Source organism: Pseudophryne corroboree, chromosome 7 (genome assembly GCF_028390025.1).
Source record: "Pseudophryne corroboree isolate aPseCor3 chromosome 7, aPseCor3.hap2, whole genome shotgun sequence".
In the NCBI taxonomy this organism is placed as follows: Eukaryota; Metazoa; Chordata; class Amphibia; order Anura; family Myobatrachidae; genus Pseudophryne; species Pseudophryne corroboree.
The window spans coordinates 21,871,345-21,896,957 of NC_086450.1; the positions used below are offsets into that span (position 1 = coordinate 21,871,345).

General features: G+C 43.2%; 1 protein-coding gene across 1 annotated transcript in view; it reads left to right on the top strand.

The window, feature by feature from the left end:
• COL3A1 (collagen type III alpha 1 chain) overlaps positions 1-25,613 on the top strand; it is a 120,237-nt gene that overhangs the window by 91,206 nt on the left and 3,418 nt on the right. The window contains exons 26-47 of the mRNA XM_063932733.1: positions 1,018-1,071; positions 2,168-2,221; positions 2,475-2,519; positions 3,639-3,737; positions 4,110-4,217; positions 4,327-4,380; positions 4,566-4,619; positions 4,784-4,837; positions 6,698-6,751; positions 7,410-7,517; positions 7,652-7,705; positions 10,352-10,405; positions 11,616-11,777; positions 12,151-12,258; positions 12,518-12,625; positions 14,235-14,288; positions 14,382-14,489; positions 16,326-16,379; positions 16,535-16,642; positions 18,259-18,312; positions 18,401-18,508; positions 24,889-25,174. Of these exons, the coding sequence (XP_063788803.1) occupies positions 1,018-1,071; positions 2,168-2,221; positions 2,475-2,519; positions 3,639-3,737; positions 4,110-4,217; positions 4,327-4,380; positions 4,566-4,619; positions 4,784-4,837; positions 6,698-6,751; positions 7,410-7,517; positions 7,652-7,705; positions 10,352-10,405; positions 11,616-11,777; positions 12,151-12,258; positions 12,518-12,625; positions 14,235-14,288; positions 14,382-14,489; positions 16,326-16,379; positions 16,535-16,642; positions 18,259-18,312; positions 18,401-18,508; positions 24,889-25,174 (1,942 nt within the window). The remainder of the gene's footprint in view (positions 1-1,017; positions 1,072-2,167; positions 2,222-2,474; positions 2,520-3,638; positions 3,738-4,109; positions 4,218-4,326; positions 4,381-4,565; positions 4,620-4,783; positions 4,838-6,697; positions 6,752-7,409; positions 7,518-7,651; positions 7,706-10,351; positions 10,406-11,615; positions 11,778-12,150; positions 12,259-12,517; positions 12,626-14,234; positions 14,289-14,381; positions 14,490-16,325; positions 16,380-16,534; positions 16,643-18,258; positions 18,313-18,400; positions 18,509-24,888; positions 25,175-25,613) is intronic.

Below are 25,613 nucleotides of genomic sequence, written 5' to 3' on the forward strand. Positions count from 1 at the left end.
GGACGCTGCCGTGAGCAGCGGCTGTGATGCAGGGACAGAGAGGAGGAACGGGGAGAGGCAGAGAGACTGGGGGGGGGATGGGGGGAGAGCCACGGGCAGATGGGGGAGAGCAGTGCTGCAGCAGCTATATAGCCGCTGCTGTAGCACTGCTCTCCCCCGTCTGCCCGCGGCTCTCCCCCGTCTCCCCCCCCCCTCCCCGCATCTCAATTCGAATTTTTTTAAAGTCAAATTGAGATGTCATTTGAATAGCCCAGGTCGGATCCATTCCGACAAATGAATGTCGCAATGGATCCGACTTCAATTGAATATACCCCTTAATGTGTTCCCATCTTGTGGAACACCAGGCACGTGCATTACATAGAAGCTCTCACAGTAGCTGCACCTCTGCAGAGTATAAAGACTCAATATTCCTAAAAGCCATATAGGGATCTGTATCAGAGACTTTCCAAACTTGGAAATTAAATTGGAAAATTGTTGCACTGTTTCAGTTAATGAAAATCATATGATGACTTAGAATGACCCTTACTTTAACCACATGTATTCTACAGCTATCCATCACTCAAATAAATCATGTGGGCTTGAGTTAGAAAAACAGACACTCAACAATGGGTTTGTGATTAAGGGCAAGACATAGGCTTGACCTCAGTAAAGCTTTACCATCAACTCCCTAAATTACTGTAGGTCAACAAATGAGAAAAATAGATATAGTTCAAAAAATGACTGCCTGATCTTCCAGTGGGAAAACCATTTTTTTTTTTTACTTTATTTATTTTATACCCAGGTGAAAAAATCAAATATAACTATTATGTGAAGCTAAACCTCTTATCAGGGCCCCCTATCATCAAGTTAGGTCATAATATTATTGTATTATCATCTCCCATCTTCAGTTCTCCAGCCCAAGTGTCCAGTGGTTCCGTTATCAATGCAGATCTGATGATAACACATATTTACTACTTTTTACTGAAAATGTAAATTTGTAAATTTTATTTTCACAAAACGAATTTGTGTCTTTTATAGGGTCCTCCAGGAGAACGAGGGGAACCAGGAGCATCAGGTCCACCTGGTTTCCAGGTATGTATCCATCATCATCATTGTCATCATCATTCTTTATTTGTGTGGTGCACAAAACTGTGCCAAACTGGACATGGGTAGAACAATTCATAAATAAACACATATCAAATACTCAACAAGTTCAGTTCATACACAACTGTCATTGAAGTTGTGTAGCTGAAACAGAGGATAGAGAGAGGAATAACAAAAGCCTATTTTTAACTTTCTAAAAGACAATTCTTCACCAAGTTGCCCATATACAGGTAGTAAGCTGTTTTTAAAAATGTTGCTTGTCCACGGTTTGGTATCCAAAATAGATGTAGCCTGGTACAAAAAGAGGCATGTTCTTTACAGTAATGGCATGCCATGGAGGGGTGGGTTTGATTATGGTGGATTGACAGTGTCCCCTAATTTAACTCGAAATGGCTACACCTTAACCCAAGTGTCAACAATGGACCCTCACATTACTCATCTCAGAAAGACCTTGCATGCCAATCAGACCTCCCAACATGCATTTCCGATGTCAAACAGACCTCCTACCATATCCCCAGGATGCCACTAACACTATTCATATACCACCCAGCCCTCCCCATATGCCTGCCACATGACACTCAGACCTCCCATTCCACTGAGACCTCCACAAATGCCACTCAAACTCCAAAGTGCCACCAAAATGCCACTCAGTCCTTCTCACATGCCATGGACTACTCCACATTCCATTCAGACTTCCCCAAGTATCCTTCTTATGCCACTCAGATCTGGGAATTCAGTCATGTAATCAAACTAATTAAATAATTAATGTAGAATAAGTTCTTTAATAGAAGACTGCAGAAACAAAATATACCAGATACCACAGAGGAAGCAAAAATAATAGAAATGAAAAAATACCATGTTCTCCACCTCTGGTGTGCTTTTGAACTCTGAATATTATGCCAAAAAGGCCACATGGTAGAGAAGACACCTGCTCCTATTTAGTCTTATTTCCTACCTTAGGAACTCTACATGATGGGTACACAATAGAGCAGTCATGGGCATAGGGTGGCATGTATTTACATTGTTCATTTTGTACCATTTCTAACTTTAAAATGTCAGCTTAACTTGGTACTTCTCCTTACAGGGCTTGCCTGGAACCGCTGGACCCCCTGGGGAGAATGGAAAGCCTGGTGAAGCTGTAAGTGGCCTAGAGCATAAATATTTTACTTTTATTAAAATGATCAAACACAAATCTGTATTCCAACGAAATGTTCTGGTGTAGCCTATCAAGTTCCAGCGTCCAGACTTTCAGGACAATCCATTTTGAAACCCTGAGAAATATATATTGTATACTGTATGTTACATATTATTTAAGAAACCATTGTTATCTCTATTGTTATCTCTATATAAATTTATATTTGGATGCAATAAATAATTACATTTATCTACAGGGTCCAAAAGGAGAAATTGGTGCTCCAGGGAACACAGGTAACAAGGTAAGTTTGGCTGTGTTATAGAAATAGACTACGGTATATTGATTTTAGGGATATACGATAGGATAAGCCATTCTGTTGGCATGGGGTGATATTTTCTGTTAAAATAAATAGAATTCTTCCAACGCGCACCTTGTCCTTCATGATCTTAATCTTTGCCGATGGTCCGTTCCCTTTTTTTTGTGCTGCCTAGTTGGATCAGTGAACCAACCCCAGCTCCTGTCTTGCATGTTTCAGTTTTGGAACTTGGGATTGGACTACACAAATTCAATTATCTACATAAAGGGACTAGTGGACTCAGAAGCTCAATGGCACCCCCTTTGCCCTTACATATATATGGATCATAGAGTAGAATATGGCTGTGACCAAGAACAGAGTTTCTTTTTTTAAAACTTTCAACAGAAATCTACATGACAGGAAAATGATTGTCCTACAGCTATTCCTTGTTTTCATTTGTCCACGGCACATGGTTATATCGCTATACCTAATTTCTATTATGGTATTTATAACATTCCTTGTAGAGATCCATATTTTGCACAGTGAGAGCATTAATATGTTCACTTAAATCAACGCAAAAGAAAAAAATTAAACCAAACTGGCGCTTTCTGTCGGAGAGTGCTGAGGGTTAATTCACTGAATGTATTATATGTGGATATAATAATTTTTCTAGTCCTATTGCTTTGAATGCTATAAAAATTACAGTAAACCATTATAGAAATTAACTCATATTTGAATGATTAGTGCTTGGTGGGCAGCGGTTATACTGTTAGACCATACAGTATACTGTGACTTTACACAACAGGCCTGTATAGCCACAAATCACTGGAGTAGTTATAGTAGACCTGGGGGGGCACTAAGATTCTGTGAAATCAGATCTGTGTGACATTAATGCGATTCTAAGTGCATGAAATTAATACAGAGTGCTTTGTTGTCTAGCAGAGTGACAGACACAATCTCGGGGGACTGGTGTGTGTTGGGTTGGGGGGAAGAGAGGGAAAAATCTCCCTGATGTCCCAATCACACCATCAGGTTTTTTCAGGGGAAATCCCAATATACAAGAGCCTTAATATAGGTGCTAATTAGAGTATTATAAGTGCAATAACCTCTTCTTCTACTGTTTAGGGTGAAAATGGCATACCTGGTGAAAGAGGAGCACAAGGTGGTCCTGGAACTCCCGGAACTAGAGGTCCTGCCGGGCCTCCAGGTCCAGATGGCTCAAAGGTAATCAGATGAAAAGACAAAGAGAATATATTTCTTCACTTCCATAAAACTGTGTTCACTGAGAAGAGCTTAATGACTGTGTTAGGTGGGGGCACGTTCTACAGTATTGTGAAGGGTTGTCCAAAGCAACGATCGTCTTAATAAGTGTTCTATAGAGGAAAAATGTTTTTCTGGTATTATTACTTCTTAAATATTTACACAATATTATATACAGTGTAGTATATTAAAATAAATTGCCGTTGCGATTTGCATGTCTCTTTGAAAGAGCGAAATAAGTCGGGATTTCAAAAAATGTATCTGTTGTTTTAACCTACCCCCATCCCCCCAAAAAATCCATGCAAGGCTGTGAATAATTTGATATGTTACCTACAGGGACCTGCTGGCCCACCTGGTCAATCGGGAGGGATGGGACCTCCTGGTCTACAAGGAATGCCAGGAGAACGAGGAGGTTTTGGAAATCCTGGGCCAAAAGGTGATAAGGTCGGTGTTTGCTAGGCATTGGTCCTTTCAATAGTCACACTTTTACATTGTAAGTAACACATTGGTTTTCATGAACTATTAAGAAAGATCATTTTCCTTATGTTTGTAGGGTGAACCTGGAGGCAAAGGTGGGGATGGAACTCCTGGAAATGATGGGATGAGGGTAAGTGTACACAAATCAGATCTACGCACCACATGATACAGATGACACGAGATCTGACTAGTCACTTAGAACATGTGGATATATAGATATACATGATACAATGTCATCTGGTTATATTATCTTTATGGAGGAACTTGTGTTTATCTTTTGGGTGGATTGTTCATTGTCTTCCTCTGTATTTTCAGGGTCCCTCTGGCCCTATTGGTCCCCCTGGTCCGGCTGGTCCAACCGGAGAGAAGGTAGCGTTTCTTTACACCATTCTTTCTTGAGCCGCATATTTAATTGTATTCATATAATTAAATCATTATTTAGTTGTAAATAACATTTGTTCAAATTGTTTGTTCTTGTATTCCAAAGTATTTTTAATAAAATTAATTTATTGAATTTTAATTGTCTTTTGTAGGGTGATGGTGGTCCAGCCGGGCCTCCTGGTTCTGTTGGCACTCGTGGTGGTCCTGTAAGTACTTGTTTGTGATACTGCGCAACTAAGAAGTTCTATAAGTACAAAAACCTACAAATGTGTCCACGTACACCTAGTGTCTATACATCATATGAGACATCCGGTGCAACTGAGGCGCTCTGAGAGGTGTAGCGGCCTTTCTCTTCAAAATTAGCATTTTATTTGCACTGAAGATGCAGCAAAGCACCACTAACAGTATATCAGAGACGCTAGGTGGCGACATTAACTGCACAGGAATTAATCTTACTCACCTACAAAGACGCAGATGACGCACAACAGAACTTGGCATGAGAAAAAAACTGTGGCTGCTGCATTGTAACACTTCATATACAGATTCAGACTCAGGCACGCACAGATGTACAAATGGGACACATCAAATTGATCAGTGTAATCTAGCGGAGTAATTTTGTAGATTCCAGATGTTTTATTTATGTCAAATCAGGGTTGATCATTGAACTGGTGTTGCAAGTGTAATACAAAATGATTGATATAGAGACCTGTATCAATTGTACTGTAAGTGTATAAGATCACTCAATGGGATTATGTCAATATGTGTATGAATTATTACCGGGGGTGCTCCCCGAGAGCCATAAAAGGAACAAATATACTATATACATAGAGAGAAAAGTAGACTTTTGTGGGGGGGGGGGGGGGGGGGGCACTCTGGTTTTCATACTGTACATGATCTAAAACTTAACTTTAAATACTGTCATAAAATATGTTTTATTTTTGACATTATTAAAAGTTAAGGTTTAGTTCATGTATGAAGACAAGAGAATCCCTACACAAAAGTCTACTTTTTTCTGTCTATGTTCTGTATACAGCTGGAGCCCTGCTCATCTATCCCTTTAATAGGATTAATTGAGCCAGGGCAGTCAGACTTAATCCCCTGCTGTAATGACTTAATCCCCTGATGTGTTGTTCTCTCTGTATTGTATTGCAGCTGAGAACAATACATGAAAGGCTTATGCTAATAAGCCTCGGTGCACCTAGGTGCAGCATAGAAGCCTATATGAGTGAGGCTCCATCTGTACTTGTTATATTTATGGGAATAATACGCACATTTTTAAAGAGAAAGACGCTCAGTACGGCCCAGTCTCATGGTCACTTTGGCGCCGAGATGCGCCGTTTGGTGCAACTGAATCCACACTGTATGAGGACACAACTGTATAATATATGGTTACGCAATGTATTTTAAAGAATTACATACAAATGTAGCCACGCTCATCGTGGCTACATCTCGCCGTGATCGCATCTTGTTAGGCGAGACCGCGTGCATGTCTGGGGTCGGGGCAATTGCCACAGCTCGGCACAGCTAGGCGCAGGCGTGCCTAACCACGCCGAGAGTTCATGTTTAGCGCAGATGTGGCCACGATGAGCGTGGCTACACCTGTATAAAAAAATGCATGTGTTTTATAGTGATGTATGTTAATATATTTAGTATATGTTTCTGTTTTAGTACATACACGTTAGAAACGGATTTATAACTATTTACAGTTGCAAATATATCCCAAATCCTCCAGTGAAATATCTGCTACTCTTCTGTTAGCTATGTAACATATTAGTGTCATTTTGATGTGATCGCTGATTCCCTATATAGTTGTCACTAAAAATATGATTTTCACAAAATTAACTGTAAGGAAACAAAAAAGATTTAAGTGACAATAAATGTGTATACATTTAGGCCTTAATAATATATATAATATATTGTAAAGGGCATCAGAACACACTAAGCCTTCCAATAAAGGTTACTAATGTAATATGTTTCATGGAGCAGTAAAGTAATTGATGTAACTGTCAATGGTAATTGTATTGATTGTAACTATGGTTAATATATGGTTATTTATTTGCTTATAGGGAGAACGTGGCGAGGTTGGTCCCCCCGGTCCTGCTGGCTTCCCTGGCGCACCTGTAAGTATATTACGACGAGTCTATCATGCAGCCTATTAGAGTAAAATATGCCGGGCTTTACCCATATGTAATCATAAGTCATTTCATATTGTTTTATACTTCTCTAGTAACATTTATTATGTGTGCTGAAAATGCATTGCTGATATTTTGTAAGTATAGCCGTGGAATATAATAATACGTTGTAGGAGATCTGATATAATTAAAACTTCTATTTTTTATTTAAATCAAACTTCATGAAGTCAAAAGCAAGGCCTGCCATCTGTTTCTATAGGGGGGCATTTTATTTTTCTATTTTCCATATGGGACGGCCCTGTGGCACAGTGGTCAGCACTGGTGTGTGTGTGTGTGTGTGTGTGTGTGTGTGTGTGTGTGTGTGTGTGTGTGTGTGTGTGTGTGTGTGTGTGTGTGTGTGCGTGTGTTTTACACTTTCCAGTGGGGTAGTAACTGATGAGCACAAGATGGGCCATATATAATGCTCCTACTGTAAGTCATTGCATCGCCGGTTGCCGTGTTACTGACACATAAGTGTTACATTATATACCACTTCTAGAACTGACAAATATGTAACAGGTATTAGTAAAGTATTATTATTTGTGCTGGTAAGGAAACTCTTGATTTTAGTCTGAATTTAACTTACTGTCTCTCCCATTTTGTGCAGGGTCAAAATGGAGAACCCGGCGGTAAAGGAGAGAGAGGTGGTAACGGAGAAAGGGGAGAGCCCGGGCCTCCAGGTCTCGCCGGTCCTTCAGGTGGTCCCGGTCCTGCTGTGAGTTTTAGCTGTCTTCTATTATGCCTATTTTGTAATCATTTTTGTCTATTTGTCTATTTTTTTATTTTTTTACTGATGAATGTTTGTAGTGGACAAGAGCAACAGGTAACCCTAAATGTATCTTGTTACAGGGCAACCCCGGTCCTCAAGGTTCAAAAGGAGATCGCGGTTCTCCAGGTGCAATTGTAAGTATTTTGCATTGCAATATTCGCTACTGTCCATCTACAGTATACGTATAATGTGGCCAAATTGTTACAGATACACATCACACCTTTTTTAGAAGCTATATATTTTTTATGTATTTATTTAAAAATGAATTTTCATGCAATTAAATTAGTGTTCTTGAATATTTCAAATAGTACCGTGGGGTATTTAGTCCATCCATAAATTAATGCAGTCAGGGCCCAATCCACATCTGCCCCTTGCCAGACACCGTAGTCAGCATTGCATGTGAGCATACAGGGCCGGATTTTAAGTTGGATGGAAGGACGAATATGAACGGTTCCCGGACGTCTGCACACTGAGCATGCACCGTTACTAGCAGACTGCAGATGCCCCGCAACAGGCGTAAGCACACAGACGGAGACTGGAAGAGCGGATTGCTCGATCCGTCTGTTGATGACTCTTATCCATGCAATGGGCGTTCATGGGAGGCTGCTGTGCGATCGTACGGAACTCATCCGTCTGGAGGAAATGTCATATGAGTGTCAAGGGCATATGGGGCCTGTGTCAGGCTGATCTCTTGCACACAGCTTTGGGCAAGTGTAAGCCCCAATATTAATAATGACAGCTGGATATGGAACAGTCGGCAGCCCGGCACTCCGACTGAAGACGGAAAGATACTCGCACTGATTGGCGAGTGATAGTATTATTATACGGTAGTAAGCTGGCTGCCGCAGCCGGACGTAACAGCGGCCGCAGAAGCTTCTGACTTCTCAATGTGTAACCTTCCCTGTAGCAGATGTTTTCAGTATGGCCAAAGCGTATGGTTCATTTACAATTAACAATGAATATTATAGGAATAACATCGTTCTGAAGGTTTGATTTGAGATGACATGTTATTTGGGAGGGATACACATGTAATGTCAGTGATTAAAATGTCAGTAAACAGTATATCGACTATATAATGTCAACACTTTATGTCGACAGAGTAACCCTACCAAAACTTAAAACAGCTATGCTTTGCGGAGTATCACCCACGTGGCTGATGACTCCTTCAGTTGGCGGTTACCGCTTTGTGTCTATGGTGGCATTCTCGTGAGATAGGGATCTTGCAATCCCTCTCCTGCAGCCTCCATATTCTCGCAAGCGCTGTCAAGATCAATCTGATACATGGTAGTTATATACAGATGGGTCCATGTTTATCTTGACCTTTAATAGGATTAACTGAGACTGGGCAGTCGGACTTAGGGGGTCATTCTGACTCGATCGCACGCTGCAGTTTATCGCAGCGGTGCGATCGGGTCAGAACTGCGCATGCGCAGGCGCCACAGTGCGCTGCTGAAGGCCGTCGGGCCGCTACGATCGCCTCTGCCTGATTGACAGGCAGAGGCGGTCGCTGGGGGGGGGCAGAACGGCGGTGTTTGTCCGCCGTTTCATGGGCACGGTCCGGCCAATGCAGGCATGGCCGGACCGAACGGGGGGGTGGGCTACAGCGGCTGCGTGATGTCACACTCAGCCGCTGCGGGCCAGGGAGCGATGAGTAGCACCCGGCCAGCACGCTAAAGCTGCGCTGGTCGGGAGCTACTCTTGAAGTGCAAAGGCATCGCCGCTGTGCGATGCCTTTGCACTTCTGCGGGAAGGGGGGTGGCACTGACATGCGGGGCGGGATAGCCCTGTGCTGGGCGTCCCCCCGCATGTCAGTGTGAATGATTGTAGCTGTGCTAAATTTAGCCTAGCTACGATCATCTTAGAATGACCCCCTTAATCCCCTGCTGTAATGACTTAATCCCCTGCTGTATTGTTCTCTCTGTATTGTATTGCATCTGAGAACAATAGATGAAGGGTTTATGTTAATAAACCATGTTGTGCCTAGGCGCAGCAAAGAGGCCAAGATAACTGTGGACCCATCTGTATACTGTAAGTAAATGATGCTAATACACAAGTTGATCTGGGCTGATAACATATTTGTCACTATGTACATAGAACCCAAAGCAAGTCATACTGAGCTACAGAAAGTCAGACAGCGCCTGGTTACGGCGGAATCAAGATAATTAAGAAATGGTCCTGGCGTAGAAGCTTAAACTGGCTCTTGTTCATAGTTTATTTAAAGGGACAATAGTTTTATTTTACAGTGTTCACTGCAGCGCAAATGTTCCTTAGTTTGTATAAAGCAATGAGGAAGCTTCTGTTCCAGTTACCGCTATGTCACCAGATACGTAGGTGCGCTGACTTATATCATAACGAGGAGGCCAATCCTGCCAGAAACTGGAAACTATTCTGTGCATCTGTGATCAGAGATTATTATTATCTTTTATTTATATGGCGCCACAAGGGTTCTGCAGCGCCCAATTACAGAGTACAGTACATAGACAAATAATCAAAACAGTTGAAGACAATATAGGACAAGTACAGGGTATATAAACAGCTACATCAGCAGATGACACTGGAATAAGTATCAGGTGGCAGATACCGCAGGATTTGGTGAAGTTGAGGATTATTAAAGTAAGAAAAGGATAAGCACATGAGGGAAGAGGGCCCTGCTCGTGAGAGCTTACATTCTGAAGGGATGTAATTTCTCTGTAGGGAAATACATTCAGAGAGTTCCCCAGAAAGAAGCCATATGTTATTATAACCTGCAGTATGTACTAATGCATTATAATGTTTCCTAGGGTGGAGCTGGATTCCCAGGAGCTCGTGGTTTACCCGGTCCTCCAGGATCCAGTGTGAGTAAACCTATATACACCTCACCTTGTTTGCTTTATTAAATGTTTGTCATTTCACCATTTTTCACAATTATAATAAAGATGGAAATAAGTTAATCGGTTAAAAAAACATTCTGTTCACATGCAAAAACTTACATACATGGAGCAAATGCAGGATTTCTACAACGAGGGTTCCACATGCTACAGTCTGCAGTATATATAATACATCAGACATACTGTATACAGGACCAGCCATACATAGTGCAGTGTAATACATCAGACATATACAGGACCAGCGATCACAGTAACCCGGTATATGAGGCAGTAGGGCCAGCCCGCTTTAGCTGAATAGTATTTTTTACAGACGCGGGCCCTTTTCCACAATCCAGACCCCCTGCTGTGCAGAGTATTGGAGGTTGAGGGAGCGACAGAAGAACCTAGAACCGTCCTTGGACATATATGCACCATTGGTGTCCTTATGCACTGCATAGTGTATGCTAAACAGCAATGACAATCAACACTACAAATGGTCTATTGCAGTGCTTATTAAACTAAGGGGGGGATTCAGAGGTGACTACATAGAAACCAGTGGTTTATGCCTGTGCATGTATCCCAGTAGCTACCACCAGGGGGTGCAGCTTGCAATTGCATGGAGATAGGCAGCTACAAACTCCTATGGTCCAGCCAAAAATCCACAATAGTGCACCTTCGTACGCACATTGGCAGATTTGCACTGTGGTCAGTGCGCATCTCAATAGGACACTCACTGGGCGTGGCATTAACATACAGGCGCAGGAGTGGCTGCAATTAAAGTCACAGCCACTCCTCTACTGTGACCACATCTGAAAGACCCCATAACTCCTCAAGGAAACATCCAAACATTTTTTTTTCCAGATCTCCTAGTTGGTGCACAAATATATTCATAAGCTGACATATATTAAAAGATCTGGGCTACTGGAAACCCCCCATATGTTTGTCATAACAGTGGTAAATTAGTTAAAAGTCACTCTTAGCACCTGCAATTACACGCCAATGATTTTTCATTATAATGCTTCATTATATCCCAGCAACGCACCCTGTAAATGCCTGTCAGTTGATATAAGCATGTGAACCTTATATTTCACTTGTTATATATTACATACTTTTGAAAGTATTGAATAAATCTACGTTATTCTGTTCCACAGTATGAAACAATGTAATAAATGTCACTTTTTGTTTTCCTAAATGACAGGGGAATTCAGGCGCCGCAGGTCCTCCCGGTCCCGCAGGAAAAGTTGGTCCTCCTGGTCCATCTGGCAGTGCTGGTGCTCCTGGTAATGTTGGTTCTGCAGGACCAAAGGGTGAACCTGGTCTTCCAGGTCCAGGCGGCCTGCCCGGCAGTCGTGGAGAACCGGTTAGTGATCCTAGAATTTATTTTGCCCAAACCCGGAAAGTAGTCATGAAACATAATTTTTTTTAAATATATGTGTACAACGTATTCTCTTATTTTAAACTTGTATTTTCCGTTTATGCGAAGAAAATGCCATAATGCCATAGCATTATAATAATGTGAGATAATATGTATTGTTTGCATTGTAAAGTCTGGGGCTGCATTATTTGAAATTTGTACGTGGTCCACCAACAGTGCACCAACAATGGACTGAATTATAAATCAGTCAATGACAAAGTATATTAAGACGTAATAGATAAGTTTGCCTGTTTATAATAATACATCTACAGTAGGATCCGAAATGACATTTGTTACATTTTTTGCAATTATGTTACAGGGTACTCCAGGTCCTAGTGGTCTTAGTGGAACTCCCGGCTCTCGTGGTATCGTAGGTTTGCCTGGCATGCAAGGTCCTTCAGGGGCCAGAGGCCCTCCTGGAACACCGGTATGACATCTCAATCTTCCTATAATCATCCAAAGCTAAATACTAAATTCATGTCACAGAAAGTTAGTTCCCTTTTGTTTGGTTGTTTTAATTGGTTTTAATTAGCATTATGTTTATAAACTGTAATCTGTAAGTTTTGTTAAAAGTAATTTGTGCTTCGTACATCCCCATCCATTTAGTCTAGAGTAAACATCTATGTGACTGTCATTTATTATTTTGTGCACATATTGTAAGTGTTTATGTTGTTCTTGAACATTAGGGTACATCTGGTGAAAAGGGAGAGAAAGGGCCTTCCGGTGAACGCGGTCAACCAGGTACACCGGGTCGCGACGGCTCTAATGGTGTATCCGGAGAGAGTGGGCGAGATGTAAGTAAATGAAAATGAAACAACCAACTCAACTTTTTCATTATGATTCTAATTTATTTATGTAGTGCCAACAAATTCTGTAGTGCTTTACTCTACATTTGGTAATTATAGAGTGAAGTCTCCACTGGGATAAAACCTAACCTTAATTCAATTCAATTCAATGGGCGGGATTCTAATCTTGCAGCTTCCCTCCCGCCCCCATCGCACCTACCGGCAGTATGCAAATGTTACTGCCGATGGGTGCGATATCAGCATTTCAGCTCGCCGCCCCAGGGGTGGTGAGCTGAAATGCGCAAAAAGTGACCCATTTGGACGCCCAAACGGAACTTTTCACGATTGCGCCCATGTCTTTAGTCAGGTTTAGCTGCTTTACACGGCTAAACCCGTCTCTTATGGGCGCCATCAGCGCGATAACAGGGGTCATTAGAATATCGCCCTGCGATCTCCCGTCTAAACATTTGAATCCTGTCCAAATAGTTTATTGTCACTAGAACATAAAAAAATGCATAAGTGAAATTAAAATGCAATACACTCACGACTCCAATAATTATTAAAATACAAAAATGTTAAGAATTTAAACTATCAATAACAATTAAATAATTGCACTTAAGTTTTATGTAACTTGTCCTGTGCTGCTTAGTAAAAACAACCGAAATATAAACGTGCAATGAAAATGAAAAAGAGAATAACACGACGCGTTTCTCTATCCTCGATCACATTAAACTCAACAAAGTTTAAATGGGAAACATTTTATCTGCAAAGTCCTCGAAAAAGTTTCACCCCCTGAGTCCCTGCAACCCACAGTAAACCAAGCAGGTATAAAAGCCTGATGCCTCCTAACTGAAACAAGGTTTGGCGTTATACCTGCAAGTATAATAACTGATTAAGAGTAGCAATAAATCCATATAGGAAAATAGTATGAGATGAGATATCTAGTAAATATACCAGCACCAATATGCAGCAACTCCTAATACAGGGTTACTATTGGACAATACAGGCCGACTCAACACGTGGTGCTCCACTGTAAGCATCAAACACGTAGACATGACCTTACATTGATATACAGTTATACGCAGCTGTTACTGTATCAGTCATATAATAAAGAACAATGGCATAAGGAAGTGATAAACCAGTGATATGTGCAAGGTGATAAAGGCACCAGCCAATCAGCTCCAATATGTAAATTAACAGTTAGGATCTGATTGGCTGCTGCCTTTATCACCTCCTTATGCCTTCTCCAGGTTAATACATCTGCACCATTGTGTTTCTGGGTAGAATAGGGTACATTTGGACTATGATAGAAGCTCATGGTTTTAAATAGGGTATGATTCAACAAGGGATAACTTATATACATCTTACAATTTATTTGTATACTACCACCATATTACACAGCGTTTCTCTAATGGAGAACATCAAAACTTTCACATCAGTCCCTGTAACACCCACAGGAACCAGGGGAGAACATATAAACTCTACATATTCGCTGCTGGTCAGTATCCAACACATCGTTGGCCCCAGCAGTGCAAGGCAGCAAGCCTAACAAGAAATAGAAATACAATTTGTTATAACGTACCTATTAAGATTAACTAAATTCCATCCTTTAAATCAGGGAAATCCTGGCACCGATGGTCAGCCTGGACGCGACGGATCCCCCGGACCTAAGGTAAGAATCCAGCTGTCACCAACACCATCCTCTGTTACCCTTTATCCGTATTTGTGGTTGTAATATTTATGTGTAACTTTGTCTTTTAAACAGGGCGATCGCGGAGAAAACGGAAACGCTGGAAATCCTGGTCCTCAAGGTCACCCCGGTGCTCCAGGCACCGCCGGAGCTGCTGGCAAATCAGGGGATAGAGGAGAGACTGTAAGTTGTAGTTCTGTACTACTAGGCTCAGCATGCATAAAGCTGTGCAGCCATGGCAACAGTCATCTCTAGGTCGCTGTATGGAACAAATGTTTCACCTACTCATTAGATATCAATTCCCAATAGTGCGACTTCTGGAGGCGCTGCGCACCTTAGTGGCAAAAATCATACGTGAAAATGTGCTCCAATACTTGCTCTCGTAAATGGAATATTGACAAATTCCACAGGGGCAGATGTATCAAGCTTTGGAGAAGTTACCCAAAGCACCTACATCAGCTTCTGTCATTTATCTAATACGGTCCGTGAAATGGCAGTTAGCAGCTGATTTGTTGCTCTAGGCAACTTCTCCAGTTTATTCCTCTCCGAGGCTTGATACATCTCCCCCTCAGTAGCACAGATTACAAGCTGTAGAATGTTACAGTTACACTCTTGTAGCTCGGACAAACTGGGGGGGGGGGGGGGGATCAAGGATGTAAGTTACCTATGGCCAATAACGGGCAACCCAACAATATGATGGTGCAGTACGGTACGTGAAAACAATTGCAGGTAAACGTTCGGTATATAATGGTAGCCTTTGTCTCTTCATCTGTTAGCTGTCGCTCATTCAGAGTAGTTGTGGCCAACTGATGGTGTGGCTCCTTCCGTGATCCCCACACTGCTCCTTATTCAGCTTTCTTCATTAATTATGGGCCTGTTTTAGGGTTAGACAAAAGTCCATTTACGCCATGTGAAAATTGGATGTATTGTATCCCATGCGCACAACTTTTGAATTTTACCTGCGCCGTTCATGTGTGATGATGATAACCTCTTACAGTGCATACCATAGGCTGGTGAAAGTTTCCAAGGTGACCATGACTGTTGGGTTTTGTTTTTTGCAAAAGTACCTATGTATGCGCTAAATTTCGTGCTGCGTCTAACTTAAGACTGGAGATGAGCGGGTTTGGTTTTACTCGGTTTTACTGGGTTCTCAAAACGCCATCTTATTGGCTCACGGATGTAATGTGTTTTGGATAGCCAATATGAAAAATCGGGATAAAACCAAACTGGCGTTAATTCTGTCGTTACATCCGAACCCGCTCATCTCCACTTAAGACCCACCGGCGTAACTATACATATACATTGTGGCGGGTATATAAAAACTACCTTCTATGAACTACAAACTGGCCCTGTGTAGCCATTGAGCATAATATAGTGAACATTCTGTACTGTAGGTGGACTAAATCAGACCTGATCGCTCGCCAGCGTTTTTTGCAGCGCTGCAATCAGGTCAGAACTGAGCATGAGTATGCACCGCAGTGCGCAGTTGCGTCGCACAGGTACAAAGCGGATCGCCGCTCAGCGATGGGTTTGTGTCAAGAATCCATTCGCATGGGCGATCGCAAGGAGATTGACAGGAAGAGGGCGTTTGTGGGTGGCAACTGACCATTTTCTTGGAGTGGCTGGAAAAACATAGGCGTGTGCATGCGTTTGCAGGGAGGGTTCCTGACGTCAATTCCGGTCCCGGACAGGCTGATGTGATCGCAGCGGCTGAGTAAGTCCTGGGCTGCGCAGAGGCTGCACAAGATCTGTTCGTACAGCTCTGCTACACATACGTTCGCACACTTGCAAAACGAAAATACACTCCCCTATGGGCGGCGACTATCTGTTTGCAGCAGTGCAAAAATCACCTGCTAGCGACCGATCAGGTCTGAATTAGTCCCCTAGTCTTTCAAAGAGATAATCCAATGGATCTACATACAATAGGACATATAGTTTATTGCCCAGCATTAATTTCAAATCCAGTCCTATGAAAATTATAACACTTTACATTATTCTTTATTTTCTATATCTATTTAGGGTCCTTCTGGTCCTGCCGGTCCTTCTGGTCCTGCTGGTGCACGTGGTGCTCCTGTAAGTTGTTTCTTAAGCATTTATTTAATAAAACAAATACAGTATAATATGGCATACATGTCTGTATAAAATTACATATGACATAATATACCATAAAGATGGATAAGAAAGGATTTACATTACTTTAATACATAAAAATAAATATTTTTTCTTAGGGTGTCCAAGGCGCACGTGGTGACAAGGGTGAAGCCGGTGAACGCGGTACCAATGGAATTAAAGGCCATCGCGGATTTCCTGGAAACCCCGGTTTGCCTGGTCCTCCTGTAAGTGTATGCAGAAATAACATCATTGTGTTTTTGTTATCATGACTTCCTTATTTTGTCCCAATAGAGAGCAAAACTTTAATTACAGTAAAAGAAATTCCTGCGCTTCTCAGCACAAATAATGAAATAATAATTAAATGAGATCTCAGAGTTGTCATAGGAAACAATATATTTATTATAACATAAACATAGAAAAAATATAAACTCGCCCAGATCTCTACCTGAAAATAGACTAACTACTGTGGCGCATACCTTTGTGATCCTGCTGATAATATATTAAGAAGCCCATTATTTTTTAGCACAGTCTAAATGCATATTTGGAATCAGTACAGGAGATAGTGGGGATGTATGGCAAACTTTAGGACTCCAGCAGAATCTTCTCATGTAACCGTAGTCCCTCTGAAAGATTTGGAATAAATTCCGAATGCTTGGTAAATGCCAGGTTTTCTATGTGATCCCAGGATGACATATGTGATCCTTAAAGAGATCTGTTACCTTTAAGTAGAATTGCTACAAAGTGTCCAGTATTCAAAACTCATCTGTACTAACGCGTTTCATTGCTATCAGAACCTTTATTAAAGGGTAAATGGGAGCTAGGAAAACTAAATTTAATTAACCCACTTCTAGTGGTGTCTCACCCCAAAAAAAGAATACCCAGTAGAACATCCATGGCCAAACTTATCAAACATGTAGTCTTTCCATTGCTCTAAGTCAGGGGTTCTCAAATCCGGTCCTCAGGACCCCACACAGTGCATGTTTTGCAGGTAACCCAGCAGGCGCACAGGTGTATTAATTACTCACAGACCCATTTTAAAAGGTCCACAGGTGGAGCTAATTATTTCACTTGCGATTCTGTGAGGAGACCTGCAAAACATGCACTGTGTGGGGTCCTGAGGACCGAGTTTGAGAACCTGTGCTCTAAGTCAATAAAACAAGCATATTTCAAAAAAACACCATAACAAAAAAATACTGTACTATGGACTATTGTATGTACTGTCATACAATACATGTGTTTATTACATTATGGCTGTTTAACTCGCTGTATGATCATCTCTCAGTAGGTTTTATATTCAGTTTCCATCTATTATATGATTATTTAATAGATAATTCACCAAAAAGTTCCTTGAAAACCCCAAAATATGTCACTCAAGTAGTAAGTTGATATTTTAATTTAAATAAATATGGTATAGCTCAGTGGGTCCCAAACTTTTTTGAATCACGGCACCCTAGGTATCAGCATTTTTTTCATGGCACCCTTAAGCCAAAATTTTCTTATTGAGAAATTTAGAGATTAAAATATTAAATTAAGTAAATTGTGTTTATATGTCCTCCTTCAGTTCAGTTGAGTGGTGAAAGACAATATTTATTTCTGTTTGTCCACATATTTTATGATTGGCATTACATTGACCATAATAATCTGAATTGGTCCTGGACCACCAATCCAAGGCACCCCTGCAAGTACCCCGAGGCACACCAGGGTGCCAAGGCACACAGTTTGAGGACCATTGGTATAGCTAACAGTATACAAGAGATGTTGTACCTTTGTAATAATCCCATATCTGTATGTGATTATATTGACTGTGCCTCATTAATTAAAACATTGCACTTCATCTTAGGGTTCTTCTGGAGAGCAAGGTACTGCTGGATCTCCTGGTCCTCAAGGTCCTAGGGTGAGTATACCGTTGTCCTAAGCAAATTGTTGCAAATATTTTCTTATGCTTGAGTAAGGGCTGAGCAATTAATATATTTTTATTTTAGGGTCCATCAGGCAGCAATGGTTTACCCGGTAAAGATGGAACTAGCGGATACCCAGGACCACTTGGACCCCCAGGTCCCCGTGGCACCAGAGGAGAAACTGGTCCAGAGGTGAGAATAAGACTTTTAGTATGATTAGTGATTTTGTGGTTTCACTTGTGAAAATGGCAGGAATATGGTCTTAATCATAGACATAGTTATTATGTATGTGGGATACACAGTGGATGCTGGGGACCCCGCACCTGCAGCCAGAGCAGTGTCACCAATGGCATGACAAGGGGGTCCCTCCGTCTATTTATTGTTCAGCGGCGCCGTCTTCCCAGCGATATTTTTTAAAAATGGCGCCACTCAGTGAAAACAAAAAATCTGTCTCTGTGCCTCCACCGTTCCCCGAATATCACTGGCAAGGAGGTACAAAGGGAAGGCCAGCTACACAGAAGAGGGGGCTGAAATTAAAATGCAATTACGCGGATGTGCTGAGTCCACCACATCGGAAGATGAGCCCTACGCTGAATCAGCGGCATGTGTGCCTGTTTAACATCAGTATAATTGCTATTGTTAGGTTCCTGGTGCTCAGAACAAGGGAGATGTTCATGAAGTGAGTCCAGAGCACCAGGACGTAACGCTGGGAAAGGGGAATGGAAAGGGAATAGCCCCTGGCGCCCTAACTCTGTTGTCTCACCCGTGCTGTCAGAAATCCCTTGCGAGACTATGGTTTCTTGAGCCCCTGGCAGCCACGTTTGAAAGGCGGATTATGTCTGCCCAACTCCGGTGCCCCCCCGGTCTTAGTGAGAGACAAAGGGAAATCCGAGACAGGATGATAACAAGAGGCCCTCTAGCTAAGCAAACAGGCCAGGGGCTACAAGCTAACTAAAAACCTAAAGTATGTGCGGAGAAACCGCCGAAGGAAAATAACAACAAAGGAAATGCTGATCACACGCCGACACAATACCCTTGTGTACCGGCGGTGACAGCACAAGCAGAACCCTCTGCAAAACACCAGGGACAGAAACAATAATGAAATATAGCAGCCTAGGCCAACGGACGCGGCAGTGCCGCTACTCACGGAACCGGTACGAATACTGGCAAACGGACAGGAACCCTCAATGATGCCGACACACACTCTCAGAACTGGAGGACAGGCAGAATCCCAAACGACAGACCGGTGGATCCCAGGAAACCAGGAACGTGACCAAGGATAGGCAAAGCCACTGGACCTCAGGGCAGGAACGCCTAACAGCAGGACACGGGATCAGACACAGGAATCGACACAGGGACTGACACCGGAATCGACACAGGAAGCAGCTAGTCAGACATTGCTATACAGGAGCTCAGGGACTGGCAGGAACCAGGTCAGACTTCAAGCAGACTGAAAACCAAGAAATATCACCAGCATCTGCGAACTGCAATCAGCCAGCATATAACAGAGAGGCCTAATTAATAATCCAGTGCAGCTGGCCTATTGCATGACTCCAAGCTGACAAGATGCAATTAGCAGCCAGATGAGGCTGAACACATGGGAACAAGCTGCAATTGCACAGACTCACCAGCGGCAGCAGACAAGAGCATTCTAAAACAGAGCAACAGGAAATCCTGGCATGCAAGATAACTTTATAAACATAATATAGGAATGAACCACTACCTGTGGTTCATAACAGTATCCCCTCCTTAAGGGTGGGCTCCGAGCACCCCATGACACCCACGGGGAACATAAACAGAAGTATAACGTAAAATACATAACAAAAATGCAAAACAGGAATGAGCCACAGCCGTGGCTCATAACATTACCCCCCCCCCCCTTGAGGAGGGGTCAAAAGACCCCAAAATTCAGACTATCCAGAACAAGGGATAAAAAAAAAAAAAACCTGACACACTGGTCTAGCAGACAAGAAAACAAAATCAAGCTGTAGCAACAACTTGTAACAGTGCCCTCCCCCTAACGGTGGCCACAGGACACAAGACAAGGAGAAAAAAAAAATCTCTTTTTTTTTTTTTTTTTTAAATCAAGGCAAGAGTCCAAAAAATTATTTCTTTTTCTTCTTCTTCTTCTTATTCTTTTTACAAAGCTCTTTAGGTCTGACCAAGGTAATTCCCCAAACATTGTCTGAACTGATGGTACCACCCAGCAAGGCTGCGTTCAAATCAGAGACAGGTTTCTTACCCTTGGGAGCTGAACTTTCTGGCAAAGTACTATTAGAAGAAGAAGTCAGAAAAGCACATCCTGCAGTCAAAACAACGGGCTTGGACTCTTGTGCCGAGTTTACAGTATTTGGTGGACTCTCAGCAGACAAGACGGGTGACTTAGAGGAACCTGAACCAATTTCTTTGGAACCATATCTTTTAATAATTGCATCACAGAATGCTAGGGGATCCTGAAGAATGGGATCTTCAGCTTTCATTAGGCTGGTCGCCCACTCAAAAGGCTCTCCTCTAAAAGAATAAATCAGATAGAGCCCAAGGTTTTCTGAAGTGACGCCCAGAAATGGTCTAGACAACATAATAGTGTAATAGTGTTTGAAAAGCGCCTGAAATTGGGCTAAGTCCCCATCAAAGGTTATGGATGTTGAGATATCAGAGTCAGGATCTGTTTCCTTCTCATCTGACTGACTGGAGTGCTTTGCTAGGACCTGGTCACTATTGACCTTACTCGAGGCTGAGACTCTCTGAACCCCACCCGGGGCAGTTGCTTTCTGAACCCCACCTGGGGCTGAGACTTTCTGAACCCCACCCGGGGCTGAGACTTTCTGAACCCCACCCGGGGCAGTGACTTTCTGAACCCCACCCGGGGCAGTGACTTTCTGAACCCCACCCGGGGCAGTGGCCTCCGGGAACCCCGCTGGGGCAGTGGCCTCCGGGAACCCCGCTGGGGCAGTGGCCTCCGGGAACCCCGCTGGGGCAGTGGCCTCCGGGAACCCCGCTGGGGCAGTGGCCTCCGGGAACCCCGCTGGGGCAGTGGCCTTCGGGAACCCCGCTGGGGCAGTGGCCTCGGATTCTTTTACTGGGACCGAGCCGTTGGCCTCCCTGACTGGGATCGGGCCATCGGCCTCCCTCTCTGAGTCGATAATTATCGAAAGTTCTCCCGGGACTATGACTTCCGGGACTTTTGCTGAAGTAATAACGTTCAGATCCTCCACTAATGCTATGCTTCTTAAGTTCTTTCTTGGGGAAGCGACTTCTAGACCCTTCTTTGGGGCTGCGCCTCTCGAGACCCCACTTGGGGATATTACTTCAAAGATCCCTTCTGGGGTTTTGCTTCTCGAGTTCCCTTCAAGAACTATGGTTTTAGATACCCTATCTGGGGTTGTGATCCTCAAGTCCCTACCTGGGGTAACAGCTTCTGAGACCCCTTCTGGTATGGACACCTGAACTACAATATTTGATGTCCCTCTATAAGCTTGGGCATCGGGTACCGCACCAGCACTCTGGGCATCGGGTACCGCACCAGCACTCTGGGCATCGGGTACCGCACCAGCACTCTGGGCATCGGGTACCGCACCAGCACTCTGGGCATCGGGTACCGCACCAGCACTCTGGGCATCGGGTACCGCACCAGCACTCTGGGCATCGGGTACCGCTCCAGGGGCTTGCAACTCTGCTTCAACAGGAACCTCAAGAGAGGAGAGAAACATTCTCTTTTGATTCCTGAATCTATAATGGGGCTCCCTTGCCCAAGGACCCCAATTATAGGACAGAGAGCTTTTTAGTATGGGTTGTGTGACAAGTACCTCTGCCACAGTAGAGACAGGAGTAGATCTTGTATCCTGACTCGACTTGGCCAGAGGTCAAGACTCGTCACCACACTTCGGCTTGCGCAACTCACAGGTCTGCAGATAGTGGCCTAAACTCCCACAATATAGGCATAAGTTTAAGTTTCTGCGACGCAGACGCTCCTCTTCTGAGAGCCTGGGCCGCAGAAAACTTTTAAATCTTTTCTCTTCAATTAAACCAGAGGGTTCTCTTGTCACCATACTGTGAACTAGAGTCTCTTTAGAGATAGATGTACTCTCAACGACTTCTGGCAAGATGAGCAAGATTTTAGTCAGAAGGTTTTGCAGTTGCTTTAGGGATAGCTGCAAAACTTCTAGTAGCTCTGGTCTCAAAGCACTGAATGCAGAGTTCAGGGCTGCGAGAGATGCCTGCAGGGCTTGCATAGTAGACATAGGAGGATTTAAGACTAGACAAGGCAAGACTAGACAAGGCAAGACAAGACAAGACAAGGCAAGACAAGACTAGACAAGGCTAAAATTTTTGCTAAACAAAACAAGACTTTTTTTTTTTTTTAACACCGGACTGGATTCCTAAACGCCGGACTGGATCTCTAAACACCGGACTGGATCTCTAAACACCGGACTGGATCTCTAAACACCGGACTGGATTCTGCACACTGAATTCTAGACAAGACTGGATTCTAAACACCGGATTGGATTCTAGACTAGACACTGGACTGGGCCAAAAAAGAAAAAAAAGTTTTATTTCTTTTTTGTGGTATGGCTGGTGATAATGTTAGGTTCCTGGTGCTCAGAACAAGGGAGATGTTCATGAAGTGAGTCCAGAGCACCAGGACGTAACGCTGGGAAAGGGGAATGGAAAGGGAATAGCCCCTGGCGCCCTAACTCTGTTGTCTCACCCGTGCTGTCAGAAATCCCTTGCGAGACTATGGTTTCTTGAGCCCCTGGCAGCCACGTTTGAAAGGCGGATTATGTCTGCCCAACTCCGGTGCCCCCGGTCTTAGTGAGAGACAAAGGGAAATCCGAGACAGGATGATAACAAGAGGCCCTCTAGCTAAGCAAACAGGCCAGGGGCTACAAGCTAACTAAAAACCTAAAGTATGTGCGGAGAAACCGCCGAAGGAAAATAACAACAAAGGAAATGCTGATCACACGCCGACACAATACCCTTGTGTACCGGCGGTGACAGCACAAGCAGAACCCTCTGCAAAACACCAGGGACAGAAACAATAATGAAATATAGCAGCCTAGGCCAACGGACGCGGCAGTGCCGCTACTCACGGAACCGGTACGAATACTGGCAAACGGACAGGAACCCTCAATGATGCCGACACACACTCTCAGAACTGGAGGACAGGCAGAATCCCAAAAGACAGACCGGTGGATCCCAGGAAACCAGGAACGTGACCAAGGATAGGCAAAGCCACTGGACCTCAGGGCAGGAACGCCTAACAGCAGGACACGGGATCAGACACAGGAATCGACACAGGGACTGACACCGGAATCGACACAGGAAGCAGCTAGTCAGACACTGCTATACAGGAGCTCAGGGACTGGCAGGAACCAGGTCAGACTTCAAGCAGACTGAAAACCAAGAAATATCACCAGCATCTGCGAACTGCAATCAGCCAGCATATAACAGAGAGGCCTAATTAATAATCCAGTGCAGCTGGCCTATTGCATGACTCCAAGCTGACAAGATGCAATTAGCAGCCAGATGAGGCTGAACACATGGGAACAAGCTGCAATTGCACAGACTCACCAGCGGCAGCAGACAAGAGCATTCTAAAACAGAGCAACAGGAAATCCTGGCATGCAAGATAACTTTATAAACATAATATAGGAATGAACCACTACCTGTGGTTCATAACAGTATCCCCTCCTTAAGGGTGAGCTCCGAGCACCCCATGACACCCACGGGGAACATAAACAGAAGTATAACATAAAATACATAACAAAAATGCAAAACAGGAATGAGCCACAGCCGTGGCTCATAACAGCTATAAGTGTGGGTTTATAGAAGTGGAGGTGTTGCTCATAGCAACCAGTCAGATTCTAGCTATTATCTTCTAAAAGGTGCTAGATAAATATATAGAATAATTGGTTGCTACGGGTAATATCTCCACTTCTATAAACCCGCGCTTTAGTAAATATACCCCCAGGAGTAACTAAGGCTCAGAGATGTGACTTGATAGTGTTAGCAGTAAAGTCGCAGTAACTAATTTGTACACATTAAATACACACAGTGAATACTATAATGATGAGCCATATACATAGTATAGTGTCTGGACAGTGTTAATAAGTAGGAAGTTGCATTTGTCATGTAAAATAAAATTAAACACAAATGCAAAATAACAGTACATATATAATTCAGTTACCGTAGGTACAAACTTCTTCCTCTTTTATAAATTAAATGGAATATTTTGCCGCTGTCTGCATGCAAATATAAATTGCTGTAAGTAGATGGTTGTGACCTAATATAGTAGAGATGGGGTTCCATCATGTACTTTGTCTAGGGGTCAGGTGCCTCGCGGCCGTCTGCGTCCTGACAGGCAGATACGGGTTTGTGACCAGGTCTTGCTCAGCTGGCTGTACACGCCCATACAGTTTTTACCCTTCCGCTTCTCACCCCCTCTTTAGCCCTCTAAGCATTGGGGGTCATATACATAAAGTGTGATTGAGTCTTTATACGGACACAATGCTTTCTGTGCAGAAATTCTTATTTTTGCCAAAAATTTATATTAATTGGACCTTTTTTCATAGGGCTCAAATGGGCAACCTGGACCTCCAGGACAACCAGGTCCCCCTGGTCCACCCGGTTCTTGTTGTGAAGAAGGTGCTCGTGGACAACTTGGTATGGGTGAGAAAGGACCGGCAATGCCCTATTATGGTGACCAAGCATCCGATACCACTAGTACTGCTGAGATTATGACTTCCCTGAAATCAATCAATAGCCAGATAGAAAACATTATCAGCCCGGACGGCTCAAGAAAGAACCCAGCGCGTAACTGCCGGGACCTCAAGTTTTGCCGGCCAGAGTTGAAGAGCGGTGAGTACGAGAGCTGAAAGCTCCTCGTGATCTTGACATCTGTTTTTGGTTTTAGAATTCACCAGTAACGATTGCTTGGCACGTATGGTTTTGGTACTAGCGTTTTATTCCATGATCATTTGATTGACAATGGTAATTCTGTATCATTCTTCCAAAGACCTTAGGGGAACATGATGGAGATGTATCAAACTTTGGCAAGAGATAAATTGTAGTAGTTGCCCTAAGCAACCAGTTGGCTACTAACTCATTTTTCTAGCACAGTCCAAAATGACAGTTTGAAGCATCTCCAAAACTTGGTGCAGATAGAAGATGTGGTGGTGGTGGGGGGGGGGGGGGGGGGTAAGCTCTGCCAACTGAAGAGTTTATTGCTACTAGATGCACAGATGAGTGTAACATACTGTAGCCACCCAGTATATGTTTTATTTTTTATTCAATACAA